At 39.5% G+C, this 25,135-nt stretch overlaps 1 protein-coding gene across 19 annotated transcripts in view; it reads right to left on the bottom strand.

Annotated features, from left to right (window-relative positions):
* Dlg2 (discs large MAGUK scaffold protein 2) overlaps window positions 1-25,135 on the bottom strand; it is a 1,644,347-nt gene that overhangs the window by 466,062 nt on the left and 1,153,150 nt on the right. For all 19 annotated transcript variants that reach the window (XM_057756268.1, XM_057756265.1, XM_057756266.1 and 16 more), the window contains one exon: window positions 17,153-17,277. In XM_057756268.1, coding sequence (XP_057612251.1) covers window positions 17,153-17,277 — 125 coding nt within the window. The remainder of the gene's footprint in view (window positions 1-17,152; window positions 17,278-25,135) is intronic.

Genomic DNA, 25,135 nt, shown 5'->3' with positions numbered 1-25,135 from the left:
GTATGTACTTGTTTACGTTCTATAAAATTAAAATAGTAAGCTTTTTAGAGAAGAAACATTGTTTTATTATTTCATCTGTAAGTAATAGAAAAGGGCTAAGTCTATAGTAGTTTTTCAATTAAAAGTGAAATAACAGTATTACTGAATAAAAGCATGAACGAATTAACAGGAAACTATTGTGTTGGGCTTGTTAGTAATGGAATATGTATCATTTTGCTGCCCAAATTTGAATTCTGATAGCTCAAAGATCTTCTTAACTTCAAACCTATAATTACTGGAATGATTTGATTCTGGCAAAGGTTGTGAGCAATTCCCCACACAGCAGATAATGCTAAATTGCCTGAAGCTACTAATTTCCAAGGGAAGATGATTGGCAAGGTTGTTCTCTGACCTTTCTCAAGCTTTAAAAATCAGCTGCTATTGTTTTTGTGATTTTATATTTTCCAAACTCTCCATTTCTCCCTAAGCTTAATCACATTCCACAACATAAGCTCAAATCGATTTTGTGATGAACTCTCATGACATATTTTGAAATTTCTGGTGACATTTTGTGATCCCATGAAAGCAAACTGGCTCTCTCTTTACAAATGTAAGCTTGATCTCTTACATCATTCTTCAGATACAGACAAAAATACAGAGGCCTGGGGTGGGAGGCATGAGGATAAGGGCAAGAAGGTCACCCTTGCTTACAAAGATCATCTGACTTTTCAGTATATGGTCCATTGAAATTCATAATTTTCTCTTCTGAGTCCAAAGCAATCCACTGTTGTCTGTGATTTGGACTTTTTTGGCATGACCTTATAACTGTCAATGAAACTTAATTTGTGAGCATAACAGAACAGAAGGTTCTATAATAAGAAGTTTGGTGGCATTACTTAGTAAAAGTGTCTGCCGGAAAGGGTAGAGAAGCTTCCAAAAGATAAGATAAAGCAACAATTAAAGTGATACATTTCCTATGGCTGCTGTGACAACTGTACTGGTCTCTGATGGTGATTTCTGACCACTTAGCAGTTTTCCATTTATGCAACATGACAACTGCATCTTCCTCTTGCACACATAACCTCTAGAAATATGCTCGTTAGATACAGTTCTATTTTCAAATGGAAAAGTTGGGTAGATATGGTTTTATTTGTCTCATTGAAAACAAAAATTCCTACTGTAATTACATTTTCATTGTTTTAGAAATACAGATAGATGATTTAATATATTGAAGTAATTTTATCAGCCATACATTAATAATAATCAGAAGAATTTAGTCTTAAAGAGAAATTTAAATATTTAAAGTTTTGTAGTCATAGAGAATTTGGGAAAACATAACACTTTATTTATACATGCATTTTTGTTTCATATAACTCTCTGGGCATGGAGCATAAGGTCTAACATTAAAATATATCAGGCTAAAACTCTGAGAGAATGTGAAAAAGAAACGTAAGTTCAAGGAGGAAAATGAATGACAACTCAAGCAAATCTTGCCATTCAAATTTCCTATTGCAAGCGCACAGCCTCCAATCAGCATATAGTTATAGTCCACTGGTGGTACGTGAAATAGTGATGTCATAGAGGAATGGTGTTTTACAATTTACAGAAGGCCAGAAATTAGCATTCAATGCTAATATTTATATTCAGGATTAAACAAGATGCTATTTTGAAACATACAAAATGGAGCTCAGTTGGGGGTTTTTGTTCATTTTGTTCATTCGTTTCTAGAGCTGAAGACCAATTGGTTAGAGGAGATGAAAGTCGAGAAGTAGAAACGGTTGATCAGAGGGAGAAAAGTATAAGAAAGTAGGAGCTAGGAACTGTATTCCTAGTGCTGGATTCATGGACCAAGAAGAGGATTAAACAGATTTGCTTTGGCTAAGTATCCTATACGGGTGATGTTAGTAAGTGTGTTTTCTGTTATTTTTGGTTGAGGTATTGTGAGAGACTCAAACTGGAATTTGACAAGGAAGGATTGTGAAGGAAATATATAGAGAGGCTGTGCACAAAGTGTTCTGATAGGCATGGCTCATGCTTTGTTTATTAACTGTGCCTTTTCTGAAAAAAAAATAACCTATAAATCACTTGAATATCTCTAGAATGACTGAAGAAAGGCTGGCTTTGGTTATGTAGGCTACAATAGAACTAAGTTATCAAATGATGTCTTTAGAAAGTTAAGAATTGGTGTATTTGGAGTATCAGAGAGGGTCTTGATCTACGTTAAGAGGAAAAGAGTGAAACACATGTGTTTGTGTGTCGTGAGCTCTTTGCACCTATAAGAAGACACCAAGGGACTTCTCCTTTAGATGGTTTCAGCATTTCTTTTTCAATGTATTGGATGATTTAGATTCACTCCCAGGAAATGATGGAGGAAAGGATGGTTTTGGAGATGCATATGTAGAAGAAGAGGTAAACCTGGCTAGGTGTGGGTAGTGCTATATTCAGCGTCATGAACGTGTGGTAACGCAGATCAAGAGTCTCTCAGCATTTCAGTGTTCTGTGGCTTTATAAAATGCATTCTGCTCTCTACTAGGAAAGCCAGATGTGGAGATGCATGAGTAATCCTAGTCCCTAGGATACCGAGACGGGAGGACTGACGCTGAAGAACAGCCTGGGCTGCAGAGTGAGAGACGGAGGGTAAAGGGAAGGGAAAGGAAGATGGGAAGAAGGCTGGAAGTCAAGGCTGAGATTTTTTCAGAGTGTTGTGACAGAAAAGACCAAACGACGACAGAATGAACAGCAGTAGCAAATGTGCGAACAGACAAACAACCCCACAAGCAAGGAAACTCATGGTTCCATAGGCTAATGTGGATCAAGGCTCAAAGAGATGGAGGAACGAGGCTTTTTGCTTTGAAGGTTTACATGCTGAGAATCATGTTCATTGACACAAACAAGTCGGTAGGATGGGAAGAGCGGCCATAGGTCTCAAATCCTGTAATCTGTAATGAAAATTATTTTAGTGCCACTAGCGAACAGTTGCTTTTCAACTTTATTAATGATGAAAATAGAAATCTTTTATTTAATGGACGGATTAATCATCAAATCATTGCTCATCATGCAAAAAATAATCATTGCACATCAGCAAAAAAAGTATTTCAGGTTTTTCTTTTATTTCTAGGTGATGAACCATAGCGGTTTTGGGGGTTGGCTCTGTGCACACTCTTCTCTGGAGAGTGGAGAACAGCAATGGCAGGAGCTCGAGTGTGAACAAAGGAGCTTCTGGTGGCTGCAGCTGCCCTTTCGGGCAGGTGAACTGTAGATCTGAAACTTCAGTACTAAACCTGGTCAAGTATTCGCTGAAATATAAATTACTCACTCAGGAAGCCTCTGCTTGAACTTACATCCTGAAGTTAAAAATAATTCAAAATGTCATCTTAAGTCATTATTTTTTTACTCATTCTCTCTCAGAGCAATAGCAAAATTGTCCTAGTTTTTCTCCTAGCAAGATTTCTGACAGTTCCAAACCTGTGTGTCCAGCTTCCCGCTCAACATCTGATCTCAAATTTCTCACCAACATCAGAAATCCAAGGTCACCCAAAATGGAACCAGTGAGTTCTGTTCCAACTCTGCCTCCCCTCCAGGCTTCGCCACTTGCCACACTTGACAACTCAAAGTCATCCCAACACTGTGATGAGATCTTATACTCCATATAAACACAGACAACCATGTGAGGAGTGCATGACCCAGGATCCAGAGCAGAGAAGATACAGAGGGTTTATTAAAGAGAATAGTTTCCTCATAATATCAGAAGTTACACCAGCACGACTGCCCAAACATGAGTGAAGAAAGAAAATACACAAGGCTTCAACTCTACAGAAAGAACTATAGGTATTACGTATATTATAGGTTATACTTATATATATATATATATATATATATATATATATATATATATATATATAGAGAGAGAGAGAGAGAGAGAGAGAAAGAGAGAGAGATGCATGTAAAAAGTAGCCATTAATTTTAAGGGGATCAGAGGGATTATGGGAAGGTTTTGAGGGAGAAATGCTGTAAATATGTTATAATTTCAAAAATAAAATTCAAAGAATAGCATTTGCCTTCCATCCTACTTTATATTGTAACTGAAACCTATAAAGTTTACCTTTTAAGCATATTTTAGCTTGTACCCATTTCTCAGTATTTAGTTATATTCTTATTCCAAGCTGTTGTCATTGATTATCTGCATTTTGACAGTCACTTCTTAAGCCACCTTCCTTGTGTATGCTCTAGATAGCTCAGCCAGACTCTACAAACAACCAGATAGCTTCTATACAGCAACGATTCAGTTTAGCCACTTTTTCCATGGGAACACTCAAGGTCTCAGAATTCATTGGACACAGATTTAAAAATAAAATAAAATAAAACAGCTACATAATGTGGTGCCCAAGATTTTCCCGGCCTAGAAATCACATTGTTCTGATTCCGCTCGTCCTGGGATTCTGTCCTGTCTGCCAATCATATTGACATTTTCCCTGTCCGTCTGCAGGCCTTTGGACACACTCTCTTGGCCTTGCGCCTTCTCTAGTCTCAGCCACTCACTCTTGCGTTTCAGCTTAAACACCATCTCTCTGCAGGCTTCCCTGGAGCACTCTGGGCTAGGGTAGATGATGTTCCCAATCCCAGTCTTTCAGAGCACTGCACACTTCCCCCGTGGCACCCATTCTTTGGTTCTACATGTACTACTACTTGACAGAGAACGTCTTTCTTTAAGGGTAGAGGTTCTGGTTCTGGTTCCCTCCTCAATTCCAGCTCCGTGTACCCTCACACACAACAGAAAATCAATAAATCTGTGCATAACAGAGGCAGAGGGGAAAAGATGGCAGATTCTGTGTGTTTAATGAATGTTTGTTATGTATCTTATGTTTATCATATCCAAAGATTTGCCCACTTCAATGACATGTCACTGAAACAGATGACAGTCATCTTCTTCAAAATATCTTCTTCACAGCTTTGAATTTTCTGAAACCATCAACTCTCATTCTGACTCTTTTGTGTTTGCATATTGATGTGACCTGAGTGTTTGAGAGGTGGCAATGCAATGGCCATGAGGACATGGCATAGAAAGCATCTCTGAGGACTCTGATCAACAGAAAGTCTTAAAATGAACTTGTCATACAGATAGGTCTGACTTAGCAATACTACACATCTAAGATAATGGCTGTTAACTGTCAACACATACATTCAGTTTTCAACCTGGGCATGAAGCTGAGAAAGCATTCTTTCATTCATCGTCTTCTAGAATAAAGCAACACTTGTTTTTAAATTGTCTGTCTTTCTCTTTTGTGATTTGTTAAAACTGGACTATAATAACTAAGGAAATGAATTGAAGGTAAGGAAGAAATAAAATTATAGCAACATTATAATTATTACTGGTGTATTACATTATAAATTATAGTCCTGATGTTTATGTTCAAATGACCACATTAACTTCTATAACCAAAATAACTTGGACAAAATGAGTTTTCCCAGACTAACTCCAGCTCACTGAGCTGAGGATATCTGTGAGTTCTTAGTGAGTACTCGAGCAACGAGGATAATGAACGTTGCTTTCATTGTAGAAGCTGGTTTATTTTAGGGAAAGCTTCTCTTTCTTTTTAAAAATTATTTTATTTATTTTTATCATTATCATCTGTATCTTCAGTACTAAGGAGGGGGTAGAGAGGGAAGGGTGGGATTCTGAAGCCCAGTGTCCAGTCAGCCTCGGCATAGCCATGTAGTTCAGCTTCAGCGGAAACCTTGTCTCAAAAGTAAACGTGGAGAGTGAATGAGGAAGGTAATGGATGTCAGCTTCTATTTTACACACACACACACACACACACACACACACACACACACACGTGCACATTCAGATACCTACAGTGGTAAGTACATACACCATAACATAATGTAACACACACAGCAGAACACACATCTGTACACACAAGCACATGCACACATGTATGCACACACACGCATGCACACACACACAGATTACACACACACATACATAGACTCACCCAGATCCAAGTGTACAACTATATACTTACAGTGGTTAAGTACATACACCATATATACCACATAACACATAGAGTAAAACACACACACACAAATGCACATTCAAATGCCTACAGTGGACATACACATAATACAGCATAACACACATATGCACACACATACACATGCACACATGCACACACACATGCATACAGACACACATACAGACACATACAGACACATATATACACAGACTCACAAACTCACACAGATCTAAGTGTACAATCATATACCTACAGTGTTAAGTACATACACAATATGTACCATATAACACATAGAGTATAACACACACACACATGCACACACACATGCACACACACATGTACACACCAATAGAAAAGATAAAAAGAATCCATGTACTTAATTTGAGAATGCAATAAATAGATTGATTGGTGATGGGATTATTAATGCTTTTAACTTATGAAATACTTGTATTTTCAAAGATTTCTGCAAGAAACATGAATTACTTTACATAATTATCTTCAAACACAAAGTTACTGGATTCTTTTATCTTAATACTGGGTTTTTTTTTTTTTTTTTTTTATTTTTTTTTTTGGTTTTTCGAGACAGGGTTTCTCTGTGGTTTTGGAGCCTGTCCTGGAACTAGCTCTTTTTGTTTGTTTGTTTGTTTGTTTTTCTATTTCATTCTTTATTATTTCTTTTATTTCTTTATTTATTTAATTAATTAATTATTAAAGATTTCTGCCTCTTCCCCGCCACCACCTCCCATTCCCCCCCCCAATCAAGTCTTCCTCCCTCCTCAGCCCAAAGGACATTGAGACTATAATTCATGATCCTAGAGAAGCTAAATAAGAAGGTGAACCCAAAGAAAAACATATAAGCATCCTCCTGAATATTAACCTTCATCAGGCGATGAAAGAAGACAGAGACAGAGACCAACATTGGAGCACTGGACTGAAGTCTCACGATCCAAAGGAGGAGCAGAAGGAGAGAGAGCATGAGCAAGGAACTCAGGACCGCGAGGGGTGCACCCACACACTGAGGCAATGGGGAAGTTCTATCGGGAACTCACCAAGGCCAGCTGGCCGGGGTCTGAAAAAGCGTGGGACAAAACCGGACTCGCTGAACATAGCGGACAATGAGGACTACTGAGAACTGAAGAACAATGGCAATGGGTTTTTGATCCTATTGCACATAATGGCTTTGTAGGAGCCTAGGTAGTTTGGAAGCTCACCTTAATAGACCTGGATGGAGGTGGGTGGAACTAGCTCTTGTAGATCAGGCTGGTCTCGAACTCACAGAGATCCGCCTGCCTCTACCTCCCAAGTGCTGGGATTAAAAGTGTGCGCCACCACCACCCGGCTTAATACCAGGTTGTTAAATGACTAGATTGCAATCCACACCAATCAGCCATTTTCTCACAAGATGATTCACATGCCACTTTGATAAATACACTTATTAAAGATTAACTTTTGTTTTAAGTGTGTGTGTGTGTGCCCACATGCACATGTATGTCTGCTTGAGGGTATATTCACATGAGTGCAGGTGCCTCAGTAGGCTACAAGAGAGTGTTGAGTTTCCTGGAGCTTGGGTGACAGGTGTTGCTAAGCCATCTGATGTGCATTTTGGGAACCAAACTTGGGTCCTCTACAAAAGCAGAACATGCTCTCGCATCTGAGCCATCTCTCTATCCCTAGTGCTTTAAGTTTTAATATTGTGGCTTGCATGTTGGTAGGGCTTTGTGTCCATAGATTCTTAAGTATATGCCCAGTTAATCATATGCAAATAACTGTCGCTACATGCTATATTGGGAAAGAATTGGGCAGATTTTGAGTCTCAGCCATTTATACATAAATGAGCACAGTGAGGTCTTTGTAATAAGATAAGAGAAAGATTTCTCAGATGCTTTAAGTTTCTATTATGGATAAGACACAGTACTGGGTGTTATAATGAGGAGACTAATGAATGAACAAGAGAACATTAGACACACAGAATACTACAGTATTGAGGGGACTTAGAGTCTCATATTTTCTTTCCTAAGATGCATCTGTCAATAAAATGGCAGTCATCTAAAGCAAATAATTTAGGTATCATTAAGAAGACAGAGGAATAAACATTGCAAACTCAATATAAGTAATCCTAGAAGCCAATAGCACTATAGCAACATATGTACCTATTAATTTTAGTTCTATTGGGCCTGAAAACTAGGAGCATATTTCCTGTATCATACTTTCCAGTTATCATTTATGGGATTAATATTCATGGTCCTTGTAAGAAAAATCTATAAACTCAGGCCAAGCATATCCCTTGAGTTTGCTCCTATGAAAGCCAAGTAGATATAGCTGGGATTTGCCAAGCCAAAGGATTGGACTGTGCTTTTACGGCTATGTGAACTCCTCCTGAGTTCATATCCACAGAGCTAACGATGCCAGCCTGGCGCACAATACTAGGCTCCAAAGTGCCCCAAAGAAATTATGTTAAGAAGTAGGTGGAGCTTTGGTATGCAAATTGTAGCACCATGTACATTTTTTAGGGCCTTCTCAGGCAAAGAAGGAAGATGTGTTTGGGGAGGGTCTGTGAATGGAGAGTGCTTTCCAGATGCTGATAATTCCTGGTGTAACATATCTGAATGTGACTTTCAACATCACCTTCTCTGCGAAACTAAAATATAATTTGTTTTCCCTGGTGAGGTGGCAGTCACGGGTAGGGTAGATCATATAACAGATGTCACAGAGGATGAGGGATACTCTGTGTCCAAGGTTGCCTGGCTTGCAATAGCTCAGAAGTCCATGTGAGACTACTTTTGACCACCGTCTCTGCTTCTGTCAACGTTGGTGTCAACCTGGTACTTACCATTCGATAGCCTCAGTGAAGCTGAAGTCCTCTCCCTAAGTGAACTTTAGTGAGCCTTTTCTCACAGAGGCTCTGACCTTGGGATTCAGGATCCACCCTTGTTAGATTTGTGTGGCTGTTTTTAGGAAGAATCCTGCCAAAGCAGCTTAGGAAGAATCTCTCAATCTGGTATCTGATCACCAGAGCTTTCAGAAATAATCCGGTTAGGTCAATTTAGCAAGCATCTCTCCTCTTACCCCAGTGCTTTCTCGTATCAATTTCCTGTCTACCAAACATGACCCTACTCCTTGTCTGTAAATCTCCATTTCTCTATGTGGGATTTAGACATGATCCCATTTCTATATTGAAGTCTCTTTTCCCCTCTTGCAATAGTCCTCAAATAAATCTGTTCTTGTAAGTTTAACTACTGCCTTGCCTTGGCTCTATTTGTTTTTTATTCCAGTAGGGGAGGAGAGCCAGTAGCTCTAACACTTTTATGATTTAAGCGTCTGTTATTTGCAGTGACGTCACACTTTCAGGAATGGCAACATGCCTTCTTGAGAGGTTACTGGAAATAAATCAGAACTAGTGGCATGATGTGTAAACTTGAAATCAACTCTTGCCTATAAAAAATGCCTTAAGGACTAGGTCTTCAGAGAACTGGAAATTCATTCTGAACAAAAACTTAATTTCCTGGCCACGGTAATAATATTCGGAACTTCTCAGATTCGCAACAATCATCAGATATCTAGAATAATAATTATGGAATGAAATCCTCTTCAGAAGGTCCTTTTAGCTTTTACTCAAGCTAGTTGCAAATGTAAAGACAACGCAGAAGTTTCTCCCTGTGCATACAGCATGGGCTAGAACTGAGTTGGAAGCTTTAGAGCCCAGGAAACCAATTTAAGGAATATGTACATTGCTCCTGCATTTTAGCAACCCCATCATCCTTCTGGGAGGAGGCGATAGGCTAGTCTGCCTTTTCCTTTAGTCTAATTAGATAAGTAGATTTCATGAAATACTCTGGATCAATCCTTGTGACGTTTAAAGGAACATAGCAATTTATTTTCAACTTTAAAAACAGAAATGCTACCTATTGGATAGTACCTAGAGTGTTGGCATTTTAATATCTGGGGCATAAGGCCAAATACCTGCTGGCATGTTTAGGAAATGTTATATAGCTTACTTGCTTATATACAGCTACTTATATAGATAGGGAGCCTGAACCAAAGTGTGCTCTCCATGGTAAAAGGACTCAAGAACTCAGTGAAGGTGAGGTGCTATTGTTGAGAAAGAGCTTCAATTTGGGTGAATAAAAAGGAGGGAAGGATCTGGTTGAGCTTCAGGGATGGGAAGGAAATGACTGAAAAATAATTAAATTTAAAAATTGTTTCAAATAGTAAAAAAATAAGTTCAAAAACAGCAGTGAATCATATATTTCAGCGGACAACATGAGGAAGCTATTTGTAAATATTTCATAACAAAAAAGAATGACAGAGTAGGCTTTATAATTAAAGCTTTAGTGGCGTATAATTTAAAAGCTTTGCTCTTTTTTAGGGTATATAATATAGTGGTTTTATCCAGCACATTCACAGAACAAGTTCAGCGTAATCACAGGAGTCTTTATCAAAAGGATGTGGTAGGAGGAGTTATAGAGAGCAAATCACAATGGAAGCTTGAACTGCTCTGCTTTGAGGACAGAAGACATGTTTATGAGGCAATGGATGCAAGCGCTCTTCAGAAACTGGGGGTAAAATGTAATAAAACAAACAAAAACAACGAGAAAACAAATGCTTTCAGAGAGCCTTAAAATGCCCTGTCGGCATGTTGAGTTTGTCTTAGGAAGCTTGATTTTGTACTTCTGACATGTAGTGTCACCGAACGACACATCTGCATTACTTGAAGCCACAAGCCCTGACAACTTGTTACAGCAGGAGCAATAAACTGGTACAGACTTAGCTCCACTACCCCCACACTGTGTCATTTCTACTGTTGAGTTGTAGCAGATTTTAAAGATTCTGGCTACAATAAAATTATCAGATACGTTATTTGAAAATATGTTTTCTCCTGGTTTGGAAGACTGCTTTTTAACCTTGATCATGTATTTTGAAAACAAGGAAAGTTTTTAGGTGAAGTCCTGTTTATTTTTGTTTCTGTTTGTTACTTTGTTTATATATTAGGAAATCACTGCCTAATCTAAGGTCATAAAGATTATTCTTATGCTTTTAAATTTTCATATTTTTCTGAGGCAGAGCTTCTCTGCTTAGCCCTAGCTGTTCCAGAACTTACTCCGAAGATTTGGACGGCCTCGAACTTGCAGAGATTTACCTGCCTTTGTCTCCCGAATGCTGAGATTAAAAGCGTGCACCAGGATGCCTGGCAAACTTCATAGTTTTAATTTAGGTTTATGAATCATGTTGAGTTAAAGTTTGTATGTGGTGTGAGGTAGGGACACAGATGCATTGTTTGGCATATAGAAACCCAGAATTTTGAAAACAACAACAACATACTTGCTTGTCACAAAAATTGTTCAATCATCTCGTATCCAAATGTGTAGTGAGAGGCCAAATTGGGAGAAATCCTGAGGGCATATCTGAAGCTCTAAACGGTGGCAGGTGGGTGCCTGGTGACCCCACAGACGTGCAGGTGGAATTATCACTTAGACATTTTCTCATGCAATATTAAAATGTTGGGGACATCCCGTTGACAGTCACTTCACGGTTCCTTTTGAAAACAGGTTTTTCTCTTTTCCAAGTAGGTTGTCCTCACATGAAGACTGATGAGGGAGTGAGGGTAAACCAAAGAAATGAGAGGACTGTTCCCACTTCCTCTACTTTATGTTTTTGTGGCTAGAGATGGGTGGGGACAATCTGTGAGTCATCTGAAGTTCCCGCCATTGCCCCTTCTAAGGCGGCCACTGGTACCACGTGCCGTGAACAGAGGACTCCCTCCTCAGTGGGATCTTCTGCTCAAAGTCACAGCTGGGTTTATGACCTGCTTTCACAGCAGAATAACAAAGTAGGAAAAGTTGGCCTAACTTTGAAGCCACTCAAAGTCTCCACTTTGGAATGGAAAATCCAGCCTGATCATAGTTATGCGAATGCCATAATTGGTTGACTTAACGGTAAAAACTGACATGTTGTACAGGATGATTCATGAAGTTCCTATCTGCAATCACAGACACTCATGGAACTGCAAAATAGAGTACACTCTAGTGGTAAGTGATCTCATATTATTTCACTTGCTGGCAATGTTTTACTTCCTTAGATTGCCTGAAAGTGTGTTCTTCAATATGAGGTTCACACTATCATGCCAGAAGATTCACTTTGTCCAACTTGGTGCCTGTGATTTTTCAGACGAAGATTCAAAGTGAGGTTTATTTTCTCTGCTTCTAGCTATATGATATCTTCACTTTCCCGTGATTTCCAATCTTTATTCATTAACCTTTTCACCATTCTGTCTTTTCCTCTTCTCTGTTTCCCTCAATCTTCCTTCCTCCCCCTTTTCACATGTTATCTTAAATAATTTGTGACTTAATGAATATGAATCAATGAAACCATAAGAGTATGACTGTTCCAGAACAGAAAGAAAGATAATGTTGTAGTTTACACATAGAGAATACATTCTATTCAACCTGTCAGTAGGGTGCGATCTCAGCACATTAATTAATATTACTGTTTAAAATAAACATGCACATTGTCTTGGCATTTTATAAGCACCCTTGCTTGTAAGCAGACATAGAGATAATAAATGAAGCAATAGACCTAAAGAAAATAACACTTTTTTTTCCATTCTGTCAAGAAATAGAAATGATCGTGTCGAGGGCTAGGAGATTAAATTGTGTCACTTGTCAGGAAACTGGCAAGCAGCCCTCTTCTGCACTTTGTTTTTATGCTGTGGACAGGTTTAATAAATGCACCATTGTGTAAAATGTCATCGCTGCATGGCCAAACACAGGTTGTTGTGTGATAGTTCTTCCCTAGGAAGACATGTCAAAATTGGTCATTGGCAAGCTAGGGGCATCAGACTACACTGAAGGCATTTTAAGTTTCAGATACAAGGTCAGAAATAAAACACATTCTTCAGAAGATGGAAATGTATCTATTTTTTCCCTGAAAGAAAATTAATGACCTTTCCATCACATTTTAATTTTCAAAGCCAAGGAATGCTTTCCAATCATAGCGACTGCTTCTAGAAGGCAAAATACCAGTGACTAGTAAGTTCTTCAAAGTTCCATCTTACTCTTAATTAAATACCTGGGAAGGATACATAGAAATCTACTACTGGTTAGCACTGTATATATGTGAGCATGAAGAATAAAGACAACATACTTTGAGAAATGTTTGCTCCACCACTATTGGTCTAAGCAAAGAATTTGTACAAGGCTTTGGACATTGGGGTGGGTGTCATACTCTGAGTCTTCCTAGCACTGTGTTTATTCTTAGCTTTTGAAGGCTTGGGTCTCAAGTTAAGTGTTCTGCTGCGGTGCTGGGTCTGCAGATAACTGAGTTACTTTGGGAGTCTTACATTTTACCCAATGCCTTCATGGATCTACTCCTCCATGGAACCTTCTCCATAAGTTTTTTGAGTCCCATGGCCATACGTCAAATGTGCATATGTCAAGGGAGGCAACCAGAAAATGGATGACTTCAAAGGGACAAAGGCCACATAGTTATGAAACCCAGGTCCTCTTATTCTAAATATTGCAATGTTTTCTGGGAGAACCAATGAGACTAAACCTCACTTTGGAGTCTGGTTTATCTGGGGAGAAGTCTACTTCTCAATTTACATATGCTTTAAACCTGTACAACTGCACTGTTTTGGGTTTAGTTTAGCATGTAAAAGAAAGTTTCTCATGCTTGTACAATTTCCAGAAACACACACACACACACACTCACATGTGCACACAAACGTGCACATTACATATTCCTATTCCATCACTGCTTAGACACTTACTAGATATCTAGCAGCTTAAAATGATATCATTTTCATTTTTAAAGCGACTTTTAATATCATGTCATGATATAACCAGTAGAAAAGAGGACTCAAAAAGACAGGAACACGAAACTTGGAAAGGCCACAAAGAATGAAAGGGGCCAAAGGTCACACAGATAGCCATCTAAGGAGAAAGGGGAAGTGTTACCAGCAATTCTTGATTGCCTATTACATGACTGACAAAGCTGTGGACTTCAGGCAATCTCATTGAACCTTCAGAATGCCTCGTGACATAGCCATTCCTATCATCATCTGACAGAAGACACCAGTAAGGGAGTTTCATTCTGCCAAGGTCAGTTCTGTTTGTAACAGGTACCAGAAACCCTGCCTTCCAAGTTTGCACAGTGCCCTTTTGTCAGTGTCCGCAGGACTAGAGGCCAAACAAAGCACTCCTTGGAGCCTGTCACACCAGCCCTATACACTGCTCCTGTCACGCTGAGAAAATGCTTACATGGCATTAGTTTGTACCTGTGTATGACTCTTTTTGACAGTACGTCAGACAGCTCATGATTTGAGTCAGGCCATTTTGATGTTTTATGTCAAATATTTTATGTCTAGCCTCACTATCCTCCACCATAAAATGAGAGTCTTGGACTTTGTTTCCTCCCCAATTTTAATAATCGATATTTAAACCATAAGCCAGATTTTCTGCTGATAGATGTCTTTGAACTCTAGATGTCTCCACATCAGTCAAGAATATGGGAGAGAGCAGCCTTAGGAATATTTGAAGGATCTGTCAAAATGAAGGGGAGACCCAAGAGTTCTCTCATATAGATAAAGGATGTACTCTAGATTAAGGACTAGGTATTTCTTATTGTTTAAGGTAGGAAATTAGGACAGAAATTTTCAGATTTTTCAATGCACAACCCTGGGAGGTGTCATTCACACAGCCTGGGAGACCGTAATAAGGGCTAATGAACAGAGATCAGAATAAAGGAATTTGTAGCTCAAGATATAAATACAAATGATCCATGCATAATGAAGGTTCTACAAATGTTGCCTTTCGGGGTTCTATGCAACTTAATTGTAGTATTAAGTTTTCATGAGATTTCTACCCATGACTTCAGGCAACAGGAACCATTTGTCTCAGAAATGCGGATATCTCTTTTTAACTGCAGAGCAATCAGGTAGCAAAGGAACTGTTACATCTCAAACCCAGAGGCAGCATTTACCACCTTCATTGGGGTAGAGTCTCATGTTGTAGCCTAGGATGGCCTGGTTACACCTTTAAAAATCACCTTTTAGCTGAGGCTGTCCTCAAACTAATGGCAATCCTCCTGCAGCAGCATCTCAAGTGCTGGGATTATTGGCATAAATCAGCATACCCAGCTCATGTCTAAACATATGAAATAGAGCGTATATAGGATCCAACCCTAGCAAACACAAGCTCCTCTTGACTTAGACAATTGCACTTCGTGTTTCAAACCTCTCACTTCTCAGTATGGATATTTCATCTCTGAAAATCATTGAGATCAACTTGGAAATTCAATTGTCACAAAGCATGCATTTCATATGGAAATCTTTTCTGGGTGAAACCACAGGCAAATGAGCCTGAAATAAAAATGCAGCTCTCCTCACACAGCTGGAAAGATGCAGCTATCTAATGAAACCCCTGCATCAGAACAGGTTGACAGGGAACACGTGACTTTGCCTATTTCAAAGGGAAAATAGCAGAACAGGTTATTCGTGTGTAATGAAAACAAACTGAGCCAGGGTGTGACATTTGTATTCCTGGTGCTCAGGTCACATTTCCCACTGTGACAACATGTTGTCCAATGCTTTCTTTATCCACAGGACCTGTCTTCACTGTCAGGCATACTAACTTCTTTACCAAACCCGAAGAAGGCTTCTCTTAGCTCTTTCCTTGGAGGCCTTGACCATGAGCTTTAACTTTAGCCCACTCAGTCCAGTTTCAGACAGAACTGTCCAAAATCAATTTGGCAAACTTTCTTCTCCCTGGCATTACATTCTTCCCTTTAATATCTTATTATCGTGGCCTCCCTTCAGCCAGGATCTTGTCTTACGGCTGATACTTTTTCAAGATATTCTCTCTCTTGATATCTCACCCATCCTTAGCTACATGGTCACAGTTGTTTTTGATGCATTCAGGTATGCATCCTTCTTCCCTTTCCTGCTGTAAGTTCTGCACCCTAGTAACCCTTCTTGAAAAATCTCCCTTATACTCCTTAATAAGCCTCATAAGTTTCCTCCTTTAACATCCTCCCTATCATCCATATCAATTTTCCCATTCTTCTTCTCTACCTAATTATTAATATCAAAGGCATCCATTCGGCAAGCATTTATTAAGCCACTTATGTCTACATGATAGATGATGTAAAGATATAACCAGGTATAGTGACATGCTATTATAACCCCAGCAGTTGACAGTTTTAGGCAATAGTACCACAAGTGTGAGGGTATCCTTGTCTATATTGTGAGATTTTGTTTAAAAATAATAAAAATCTATTGATATAATTAAATCTTCTTGGCCTATGTGGATCTTTAATCAGGTAGGGTCATATTATATATTATACATTATTATGTATTATATAATATATAAACTATTTGTAGGATGGCTTCCATAAGCTTCTGAGCCCTTATTTCTTTTGGCGTTTTAGAGGTTGTTTTTAATTCCTGATTGCATTTTATATTATTTATTAATTGTTCCCTGTGGGTGATTGCTATTTTCACACTTATTTCTAGGTTCTAACAGAGTAGGGCCTCTGCTCCAGCAGCCACTGCTCTTCCCCGGGTGCTACCTTGACTCTACTGCACCCTAAACTTAGCACAGGCTTCTCCCAAAGTGATCTGCTTTTGTTCTGTTCTTGCAGATAATTTGCTCTTTCCCTGTGTTCCAGCTTAGACTGATGCACTTACTTAAGGTCTTGTCCAATTATATTTTTGGATTTAGAATCTTCCAATAAGGCAGTTTATCTGACTCTCTCTAAATATCTATAGAACACCCTACGAAGGCTATTGTATCCATGTCTGTAACAGCACGGTTTCCTAATGCTAGGTACAGTGTTGATTCTAGATACTATATTGCTGACTCATTAATTAATATTATCACTCTTTCCAAGTAGACAGAGTTCCTCACGGGGATCAAAGCTATATCTATAACCCCTCCCCCACTGTCTGATCCAATGTCACATTTGATAGCTTCCAACATGCATAAATTAAATATGACTTGAAATTCAGCAAGTAGGGACAGGTTTGCAGAGTTACGACAGAAAGCTTTGATAACCTTCAAAGTAAGGAATTTTACAGAACTCTCATTTTCCAAAGGTACCAGCGTGACTCCCGGATACAGCGGATCCACGCCCCAAGTCATTTTCACGCTTCCAGTCTTTACCTGAGTCTCCCGTCCTCTGCTGCAGCACCTCCCGGAATAATCTTCGTAATAAATATGCCAGGGTCATCTCCAATGTGGGGATTATCTGTCCCTCCAGCAATACTGAATCCCAGGCCTGAATTTCCCTGTAGGAACAATAAGTGGATATTAAATGATGTGCTGTCATCTAAAACCTAGCTCCCCTTGCTTTTGGTGTTATCATGTTACCACTCAAATGGAGACATGGGGATAGCATTCTTATATACAAAGTCATAAAGCTCTCTGTCAGCAGACAAAGCAAGGTCAGAACTCTTGTATCTTTGCTTTGCAGTAACTCAAGGGGTGGTGTGATTTTTTTACTTAACAATGCTTCTTTTACGCGGTAATTAAGAGAGCCATGAATTCATAAGAAAGAAAACTTGAAAATAAAGCACGTGGGAAATGCAAAGAATCAGATATGAAAATATACATTCTCATGAGAAATGGAAAGAAGTTACATAAAAATCAAGATGTGTCAGGACAGTGAAGTTTGTGCGGCTTTGCCTTGTTGCTTTTGCTTTTGATGCTCTATGGATTATTTGCCAATCAAGGGTTCCTAGGTAATACACTCAGACATCAGATGGTAGGGCTCCCTTCGAGAGTCACATGAGATGCTTCCAGTGAGGAACAAGGTTTATTTGCAGTGGCAATAGGCAAGCTGTGTTTTACTTCTTCACCATGGAAGTTTGAGTAGTTCACATTCTAATAAACTTTCATACTTCTTTAGATTACAGTAATTCAATCCAATATTCATGTATCTTCCAAAAATAAGGCATAATCAAAGTTCCCTCAGAATTCACTTATCATCTCCAAACATTTCTTACTTACATATCACCATGGTTACATCCTGTTTCCACAAATGCGTTCTGATGTTTTTTTTCCTTCAGTTTATATTATATTTTAAGTCCTTTCTGTATGTACAGGCACTTTTAAAATTAACAATTTAAATGACAAATTAATATCTCATTGAAACCATATGCTATCACTTCCTTAACAGGCCTTTTGATAGATATTTAATTTTGTTGATGCTAGTACAACAAATACAGCTTACTCAATTTATGACTGCTTGATTAAGTTTTACTCTGGGGTAAAAACAGATAAAGAGTAAGGGTTTAACACTTAATCCTGAGAAATTAATTAGGGCACTCAATTAGTCATAAAACCTCATTGTCAAGATAAAGTCAGCTGTAAATTGAGCATTATACTACAATAGCTGTCAAGGTAATGCTTAGCCATATTTTTTGTGAGTGTGCTTGCGTGTGCACACAGGGGTGGGGTACACACACGTGTGTGTGCATATAAAAGGACCAGAGCAGAATGTTAGATGCTTTCCTCTATGACTTTCTACCCTTTTCCCTGAGACATGGTCTCACTAAACCTGAAGCTTGTCATTTTTGACCTAGGCTGGCTGACTGGCCAAAAAGCCCTCCCCGTCCTTCTGTCTTTCTCATGACCACTGCTGGGGCTGCAGGTGAGTGTGTCTATGCCCATGTGTGCTGTGAATCCAAGGTCTTCTTCCTAGGTGAGCAATAGCGAGCGCTTACATACACCTAACTATCTCTCCAGCAACGGGTTTAGCACTTTTTGAATTCCTGAGTTTAAGAAAACCTTTTGAGGGCTCTTTTCATAGTCACACATTTATATTGAAAACCTAAAATTTAACATTAGTCAAAAGCAAATAAAATGTTACATTTTAGGTGGGCACCACACATGACAGATAATACCATGTGTGCACACACATCACTGAAATAAATTATCAAAAATTAGAATACCTGGAAAGATGGTTTAGCGGCTAAGAGCATAGGCTGCCCCTTCAAAGGATCTGAGTTAGGTTCCCAGGACCAATGCTAAGTAGTTTACAACCACTTGTAGCTCTAACCCCAGCCACATGAATACCACAAAGCAGTTTTATGTTACTTGGTTTTGAATGGGTATTATAAAGACAAAAGAAGTGCTCAGAGAATATGGCAGAAAGGATCCTTATTTACTATTGTTGGGAATGCGAATTAGCACAGTCATCACATACAACAGTTGTAAAGTCCTCAGCAAACTAATAGCAGAGCTAACAGAAGCGCGATTGCTTCCACTTCTTGTTATTCACCTGACACCTTGACATCAATATATAGAGACATAAAGATGTCTGTCAAGATCTCTATGCCCCCATGCTGTGATGTGCAAAATAACGAGCTAGAACTCTGGACAAACTCCTACAATACCATCACTGGGGGGTCTGAGGCAAGAGCATCATGAGTTCTAGGCCAGAATGGCCAACACAGTAAGATTATGCTTGAAATAGCCAACTTTTATGGTCAGAGTAAACATACATCATGGGATGAAGAGACAAAGAGAATTTGGTATACTATGCTAGTCAACCCATAAAGAGGAAGTGATCTTATCATTTGCAATAACGGAATTAGAGAACACTATGTTAAGTAAAATATACAAAAGACAAAAAAGATAAATATTGAATATCCTCATATGTGAATCTAAAACTTTTGACTGCAAAAATAAGGAAAAACACTGAAGATAAGATAGACTAGATAACCACAAATAACAATATGTAATTAAAGTAAACATACATACCTCTAAAAATATAAAAGAGGGAATGCAGATGACTAGCTATTAAGAATGTATATTGTCTTAGGGTTTCTATTGCTGTGAAAAGACCTCATGGCCACAACAACTCTTATAAAGAAAAGCATTTAATTAGCGTGGCTTATAGTTTCAGAGGTTTTGTTTATTATCATCATGGCAGACAGCAAGGCAGCAAGCATCTAGACATGGAGCTGGAGAAATAACTGAGAGTTCTGTGTCTTGACCCATAGGCAACAGGAAGTAAGCTGTATGTGGGTTTGTGCACATGAGTGCAGTGCCCTTGGAGGCCTGAAGAGGTCATGGGAGCTCTCGGGGTGGAGTTACAGGTGAACTGACCAAAACAGATGCCTGGAACCTGATTCTGGACTTTGTACGAATAATATGTTTGGTGTTTGAATGCAGTTGGCCCCCATAAGCTCATAGGGAGTGGCACTATATGGAGGTGTGGCTTTGTTTGAGTAGGTGTGGCCTTGCTGGAGGAAGTATGTCACCAAGGGGGTGGGCTATGAGATCTCCTATGCTCAAGTTATGCTCAGTGTAGACACAGTTCACTTCCTGTTGGTGACTTATCTGGCACACAGTATTATCCATAAATATTTTATGAATGAGTGATCAGTTGAGACACCCACTGAGAACGTGCACAAATTGTACTAAAGGGAAGACTCACACAGGGCAGAATAGATGTCCATAATTCCTTGAGAAATGCAGTGTGGAAACAGAAGCCATTTTATCTGACATGGATGTAAGAGTGGAAAAGGCAGAGCTTGAGTATTCACAGTGAGGCTTAGCTCCAGAAGGGATAGTGGTGTAAGGATGGCCAGATGAAGGAAGTGCTGCTTTTGAGGGGATGGGGAACGCTTCACCCAGAAAGTAGCTGATAACTCAGAAAGTATGAGGACTAAAAAGTCTATAAAGAATGAAGATGGATGACTTTAAGGGCTTCTTTAGGGATACCGACGACATATAAGAAAACTCATCTTGCAATAGAGAAAAGGAAATGCTTTAAGGAATTTTAGAAGGGAAAGTTGGTCACAACTGTGTTTTTAAAACATCCTGTGACTCAACAAGCCTTAAAAGCAACTGCTCCGACAATGACAGAGGAGTAGTTAACCACTGTTTTGAGAACAGACTCCAGACAGAGCATGTGGTGATCCTGCTCTCCCTGCTATGCATTTCCCTGTCCCCAACCCACGCCAAGGAAAAGGATGAATGGATGGGGAGTCGGCAACGGAAAGATGTCGATATAAACAGAGTTCCACTGGCCTGGCGTTTCTGACCTCAAGAATTCCCAAAAGCTTTCGTAGCCCTACTAAAATCAGTCCTCCAGATGGTCCTGCTTAGCCCGTGTGTGTTTTAGGAGAGGTTTATCTGAATTTAGGTAGACGCTGATTTGAGGTGCTTTCCCCCCTCTCCTTCCTGATCCTCCCAACTGCCGCCATCAGCCTGCAACACACAGTGGATTGCAACCCAAGGAAAAGCTGCCCGCTGCTCTCCATTGTCTGAGTCATTTCCATCCCCTGACAACCGTCCCAGAGCTTCTGGCTGCAAGAGCAGCTCTCAGCTCTTCTAAGTGGCATCTCTCCATGGGAACGGGCTGACCTCTGGCTGACATGCTTAGATCTTGAAAAATGTGTCTAATAAATTGAATGTTGAAGTCCAACCCCATCAATAGAAACTAGAGGTATCATGCCGGTGAGGCCGTATAGGGTTCTTGGTGGGCTCTTGTGGACTTGCGGTTGTGCGGATTCCACGATTGATGCGTGTGATTGGCATCGTTTTTTCTCCTGGTTACCAGTTTTCCACATTGGCTGACTACCCTCCAAAAGCACAAGCCATTGTGTAGCTAAATGGTTCTTCCTGCTGCATGGACCAGCAGCATCGCCTTTCACCAGAACAGGCGACAACTGACATTTGTTCTTATCACAAACCCCACTTCCCTAGGAAGGCTTCTATTTCTTTTAAAATTTATTCTTAAAGAAATGTTGCCAAGGGGGCTGGAGAGATGGCTCAGAGGTTAAGAGCACTGACTGCTCTTTCGGAGGTCCTGAGTTCAATTCCCAGCAACCACATGGTGGCTCACAACCATCTGTAATGAGATCTGGTGCCCTCTTCTGGCCTGTAGGCATGGAGGCTGAACACTGTATACATAATAAATAAATAAATCTTAAAAAAAAAAAAAAAAAAAAAGAAATGTTGCCAAAGAGAAAGATAAGTCATGCTTTTGTATAATGTTCTACAGACAAATTTTTTGGTTGTTTAGCAATTAAATTTTTATTGAAAATACTATTTTTATAAGCCTGTTCTAGAAATTTATCCAAGAGAAATAGCTATAGGTATGTACAATGCTTTGTTGTGCCATTAGTTTTCTAAAGAAATACACACATACGCACACACACACACACACACACCTGAAATCAAACATCCATATAACAGAGACATGGTTCAAAGTGGTGTGCTGGGCTAGGGAATTCATTCAGTGGTCAGAGCAGCTGCTGCACAAGCCTGAGTTCAAATCTCCTGCTCCTGTTCGCAGTGTTTTGTGGTCGGTATTAGAGACTGAGATTGAGTCTAGAACCTTGTGCGTGCTAGGCAAATACTCTGTCATCGAGCCACACCGTGGCCCTTTTTATTGTCAGAGAAGTGTCACCAAGCTACATGGCATAGCCTTAATCTTGCCATCCTTTGGTCTCAGACCCCCAAGTAGCTGGAGTTATAGGAATACATCAGCATACTTGGCTTAGGAGGGGAGTTTAAAAGCTCTAAAGTCCTAAGTACAAAACTAAATTTTCTCAAGGGAACAGTGCCACAGGCTTCTTATGATTCCTACACCTGAGAAATCATACTACCGTCTTTTCATATCCTAAGAACACAAACAAAAGACGGATCCATTCATCTAAAGATGCAAGGCAAATGTTTGGTGAAGTTGAGGTGCAAAGACCCATCCTTCAGGTTCTAAGCGCTGTTTTTTTGTCACATCACCCAGGTTTTTCTAAGTTCAGCGTTGATAGTGGGGGATATGATGATACCTGGACTTTGCACAGGTGCTGGGAACCCGAGCTCAGGTCCTTTTACTACACAGCATGCACTTGGCAAACTGAGCCATGTTCCCACTCCCTTTCACGTGTTTGTGTTCTTTATGTTTAAAACGAGAGTTATTTTAGAAGTGAACAATGTTGAAAGCGTTTCCACGAAGAAGAACCCATGAACCAAACTCTACCTTGTGCTTTTTTTCTTTCGCATACTCAGCCCTTCTGTTCACCAGACTTTCTGAGCAGCGATTATTCCTTCTGTCCTCACAATACTTACAAATTCTGTAATCGTTGACTCCTACCCAAATCCAAATTGCTGTGCTCATGTGTTCCAAGGCTCTCATGTCAGCCTTGCCTTTCTCAATATACATGTACATGCATGTGCACCTACACACACCCACACTCACACACTCATATGTATGTGTACAACAGAGTCACAGATAAATTTTTAAAATTATCTATGATTATACCCTTAAACAATTGCCATTGAAACATGTTTGGGTACAATCCTCTCCTTACAAGAAGAAATGTGCATCAAATTATGAATATTTTAACAGCAGCCTAGCAAATACAAAATGTTAGTAAATACTGTGTAAATTAATAATTGTACTTACTGTTATTTATATTTTATCAGTTGTTATATTACTAATTAAGTAGTTTAATAAATATCATTAAAAAGAAAAAAAAAGATAGTGGGGGATAAATAACACAGTAAGAAGTACCCTTATGTTGATATTTGGAAAGGCTTTAAACCATGTGTATTGATACCATAAAAACAGTGCAAAAATTCTGACAAATTCATACTGATTAGTAAATAATCGTGGAGGTGGAGTATTGGGACCTGAAATTGATTATTTGTTTTGCCATTCTCAAATTGGAGCCTGGTTTTCTGTTCTGTCATATGGAGGTAAGGACAGCCATGTCACCAGGCTGCCAGTCAGATGGAAGCAGACGATGTGGGGACTAGCACAGGGCTCACCATGGTGCTCGCAAGATAGAAAAGCCAATTTGGAATCAGTAAATCAAGTTCATTCAGAATGTTATCTGAGTTTGAGGGAGCTGCTGGTGCTGACGGAAAAGAAGGAAAAATGCTGATACCTTGAGAAAGGATAATTATTTCGCAATAATCCCTGAGTGACTTCCATATCTTAGGCACCGAGAAATGACTTGCTCAAGGAAAGGAAAAGAAAGAGGGTTATTGCAAAAATATCTAAAAAGCAGTTCCGGGAACATTTACATCCTATACTGTCATTAGAAACAAACACCCATTTCTCACAAATTTCAACAAAGGATCCGAGTTTCTTGATCATTTCTCAATGTAGATTGATAACAATTGTAGCTTCTTTTTACTTGCCATTAAGTCATCTATTTTCAATGACACGTCTGCTGCAATTCCCAGAAAATCATTTAAAAAGACTTCTGTTCAGAACAGCGTGCATCCGGAATTAAGATAGAAATGGGACATCTTATGCTAGTTATCCTTGACTCCTGCTGGCCCATCAGCCCACACATGTTATTCTGCACACAATTTTGTCCATTTGAGGTATTCCTTAAATCCACCCTGTGTCTTTCCACGTCCATCCTCTCCTCCCCACTTTCAGACTTCATCAGCGTTCCCTGCTTTTGGTTCCTTTTCCACTCCATCATCTTCTGAGCATATTAGCCCTTTCCTCTCACTGGGCTGTGTGTCTAAAGGATGCCCATGAAGGTTAAAAAATGAGAAAGGACATAGACGAGGGGGATGGGCCTAGGAGACTTAAGAACAAAAGAACAAGAATGAAGCTAAACAGCAAATAGTCTTGCATTGGGTGTGATCAAAAGTAGGGAGTGACATGTTGCTTTATCTGAAGTGAGAGCTACTCTCGGCCCTTTGATATGACAGCAACTGTGAAACATGCGCCTGCTGTTGGGTGATGATTTCCTTCCTTGAAGGAACCCAGGAATTACTCTTTCTTAAGTGAAATAGCAAGTTTGAAAAGTTAGACTTCCACCCTCCTCTCTCTCCCTCTCTCTCCCTCTCTCTCTCTCTCTCTCTCTCTCTCTCTCTCTCTCTCTCACACACACACACACACACACACACACACACACACACACACACACTGTGTTTAAGTACTCTGAGAGGCATCTGTCGAGACAGGATTAAATGAGAAAATTTTATTACAGAAAATGTGAAAGTAAATTGGGGGAATAGCCAGAAGACGCTGGGAGCGCCGTGCTGTGACCATGCACTGGAACTCATCCTCCTGCCAAGTGAAAGAGACTAGCAAGGAAGTTAGTTGATAGCCTCCTAGATTGCCACTATGAAAGACACATGATAAATCCCGTCTCCCAGAATGCACCC

Source organism: Chionomys nivalis, chromosome 23 (genome assembly GCF_950005125.1).
Source record: "Chionomys nivalis chromosome 23, mChiNiv1.1, whole genome shotgun sequence".
Classification (NCBI taxonomy): Eukaryota; Metazoa; Chordata; class Mammalia; order Rodentia; family Cricetidae; genus Chionomys; species Chionomys nivalis.
Note: the sequence above shows the minus strand (reverse complement) of the source record. Positions and strands in the feature narration are given on the sequence as shown.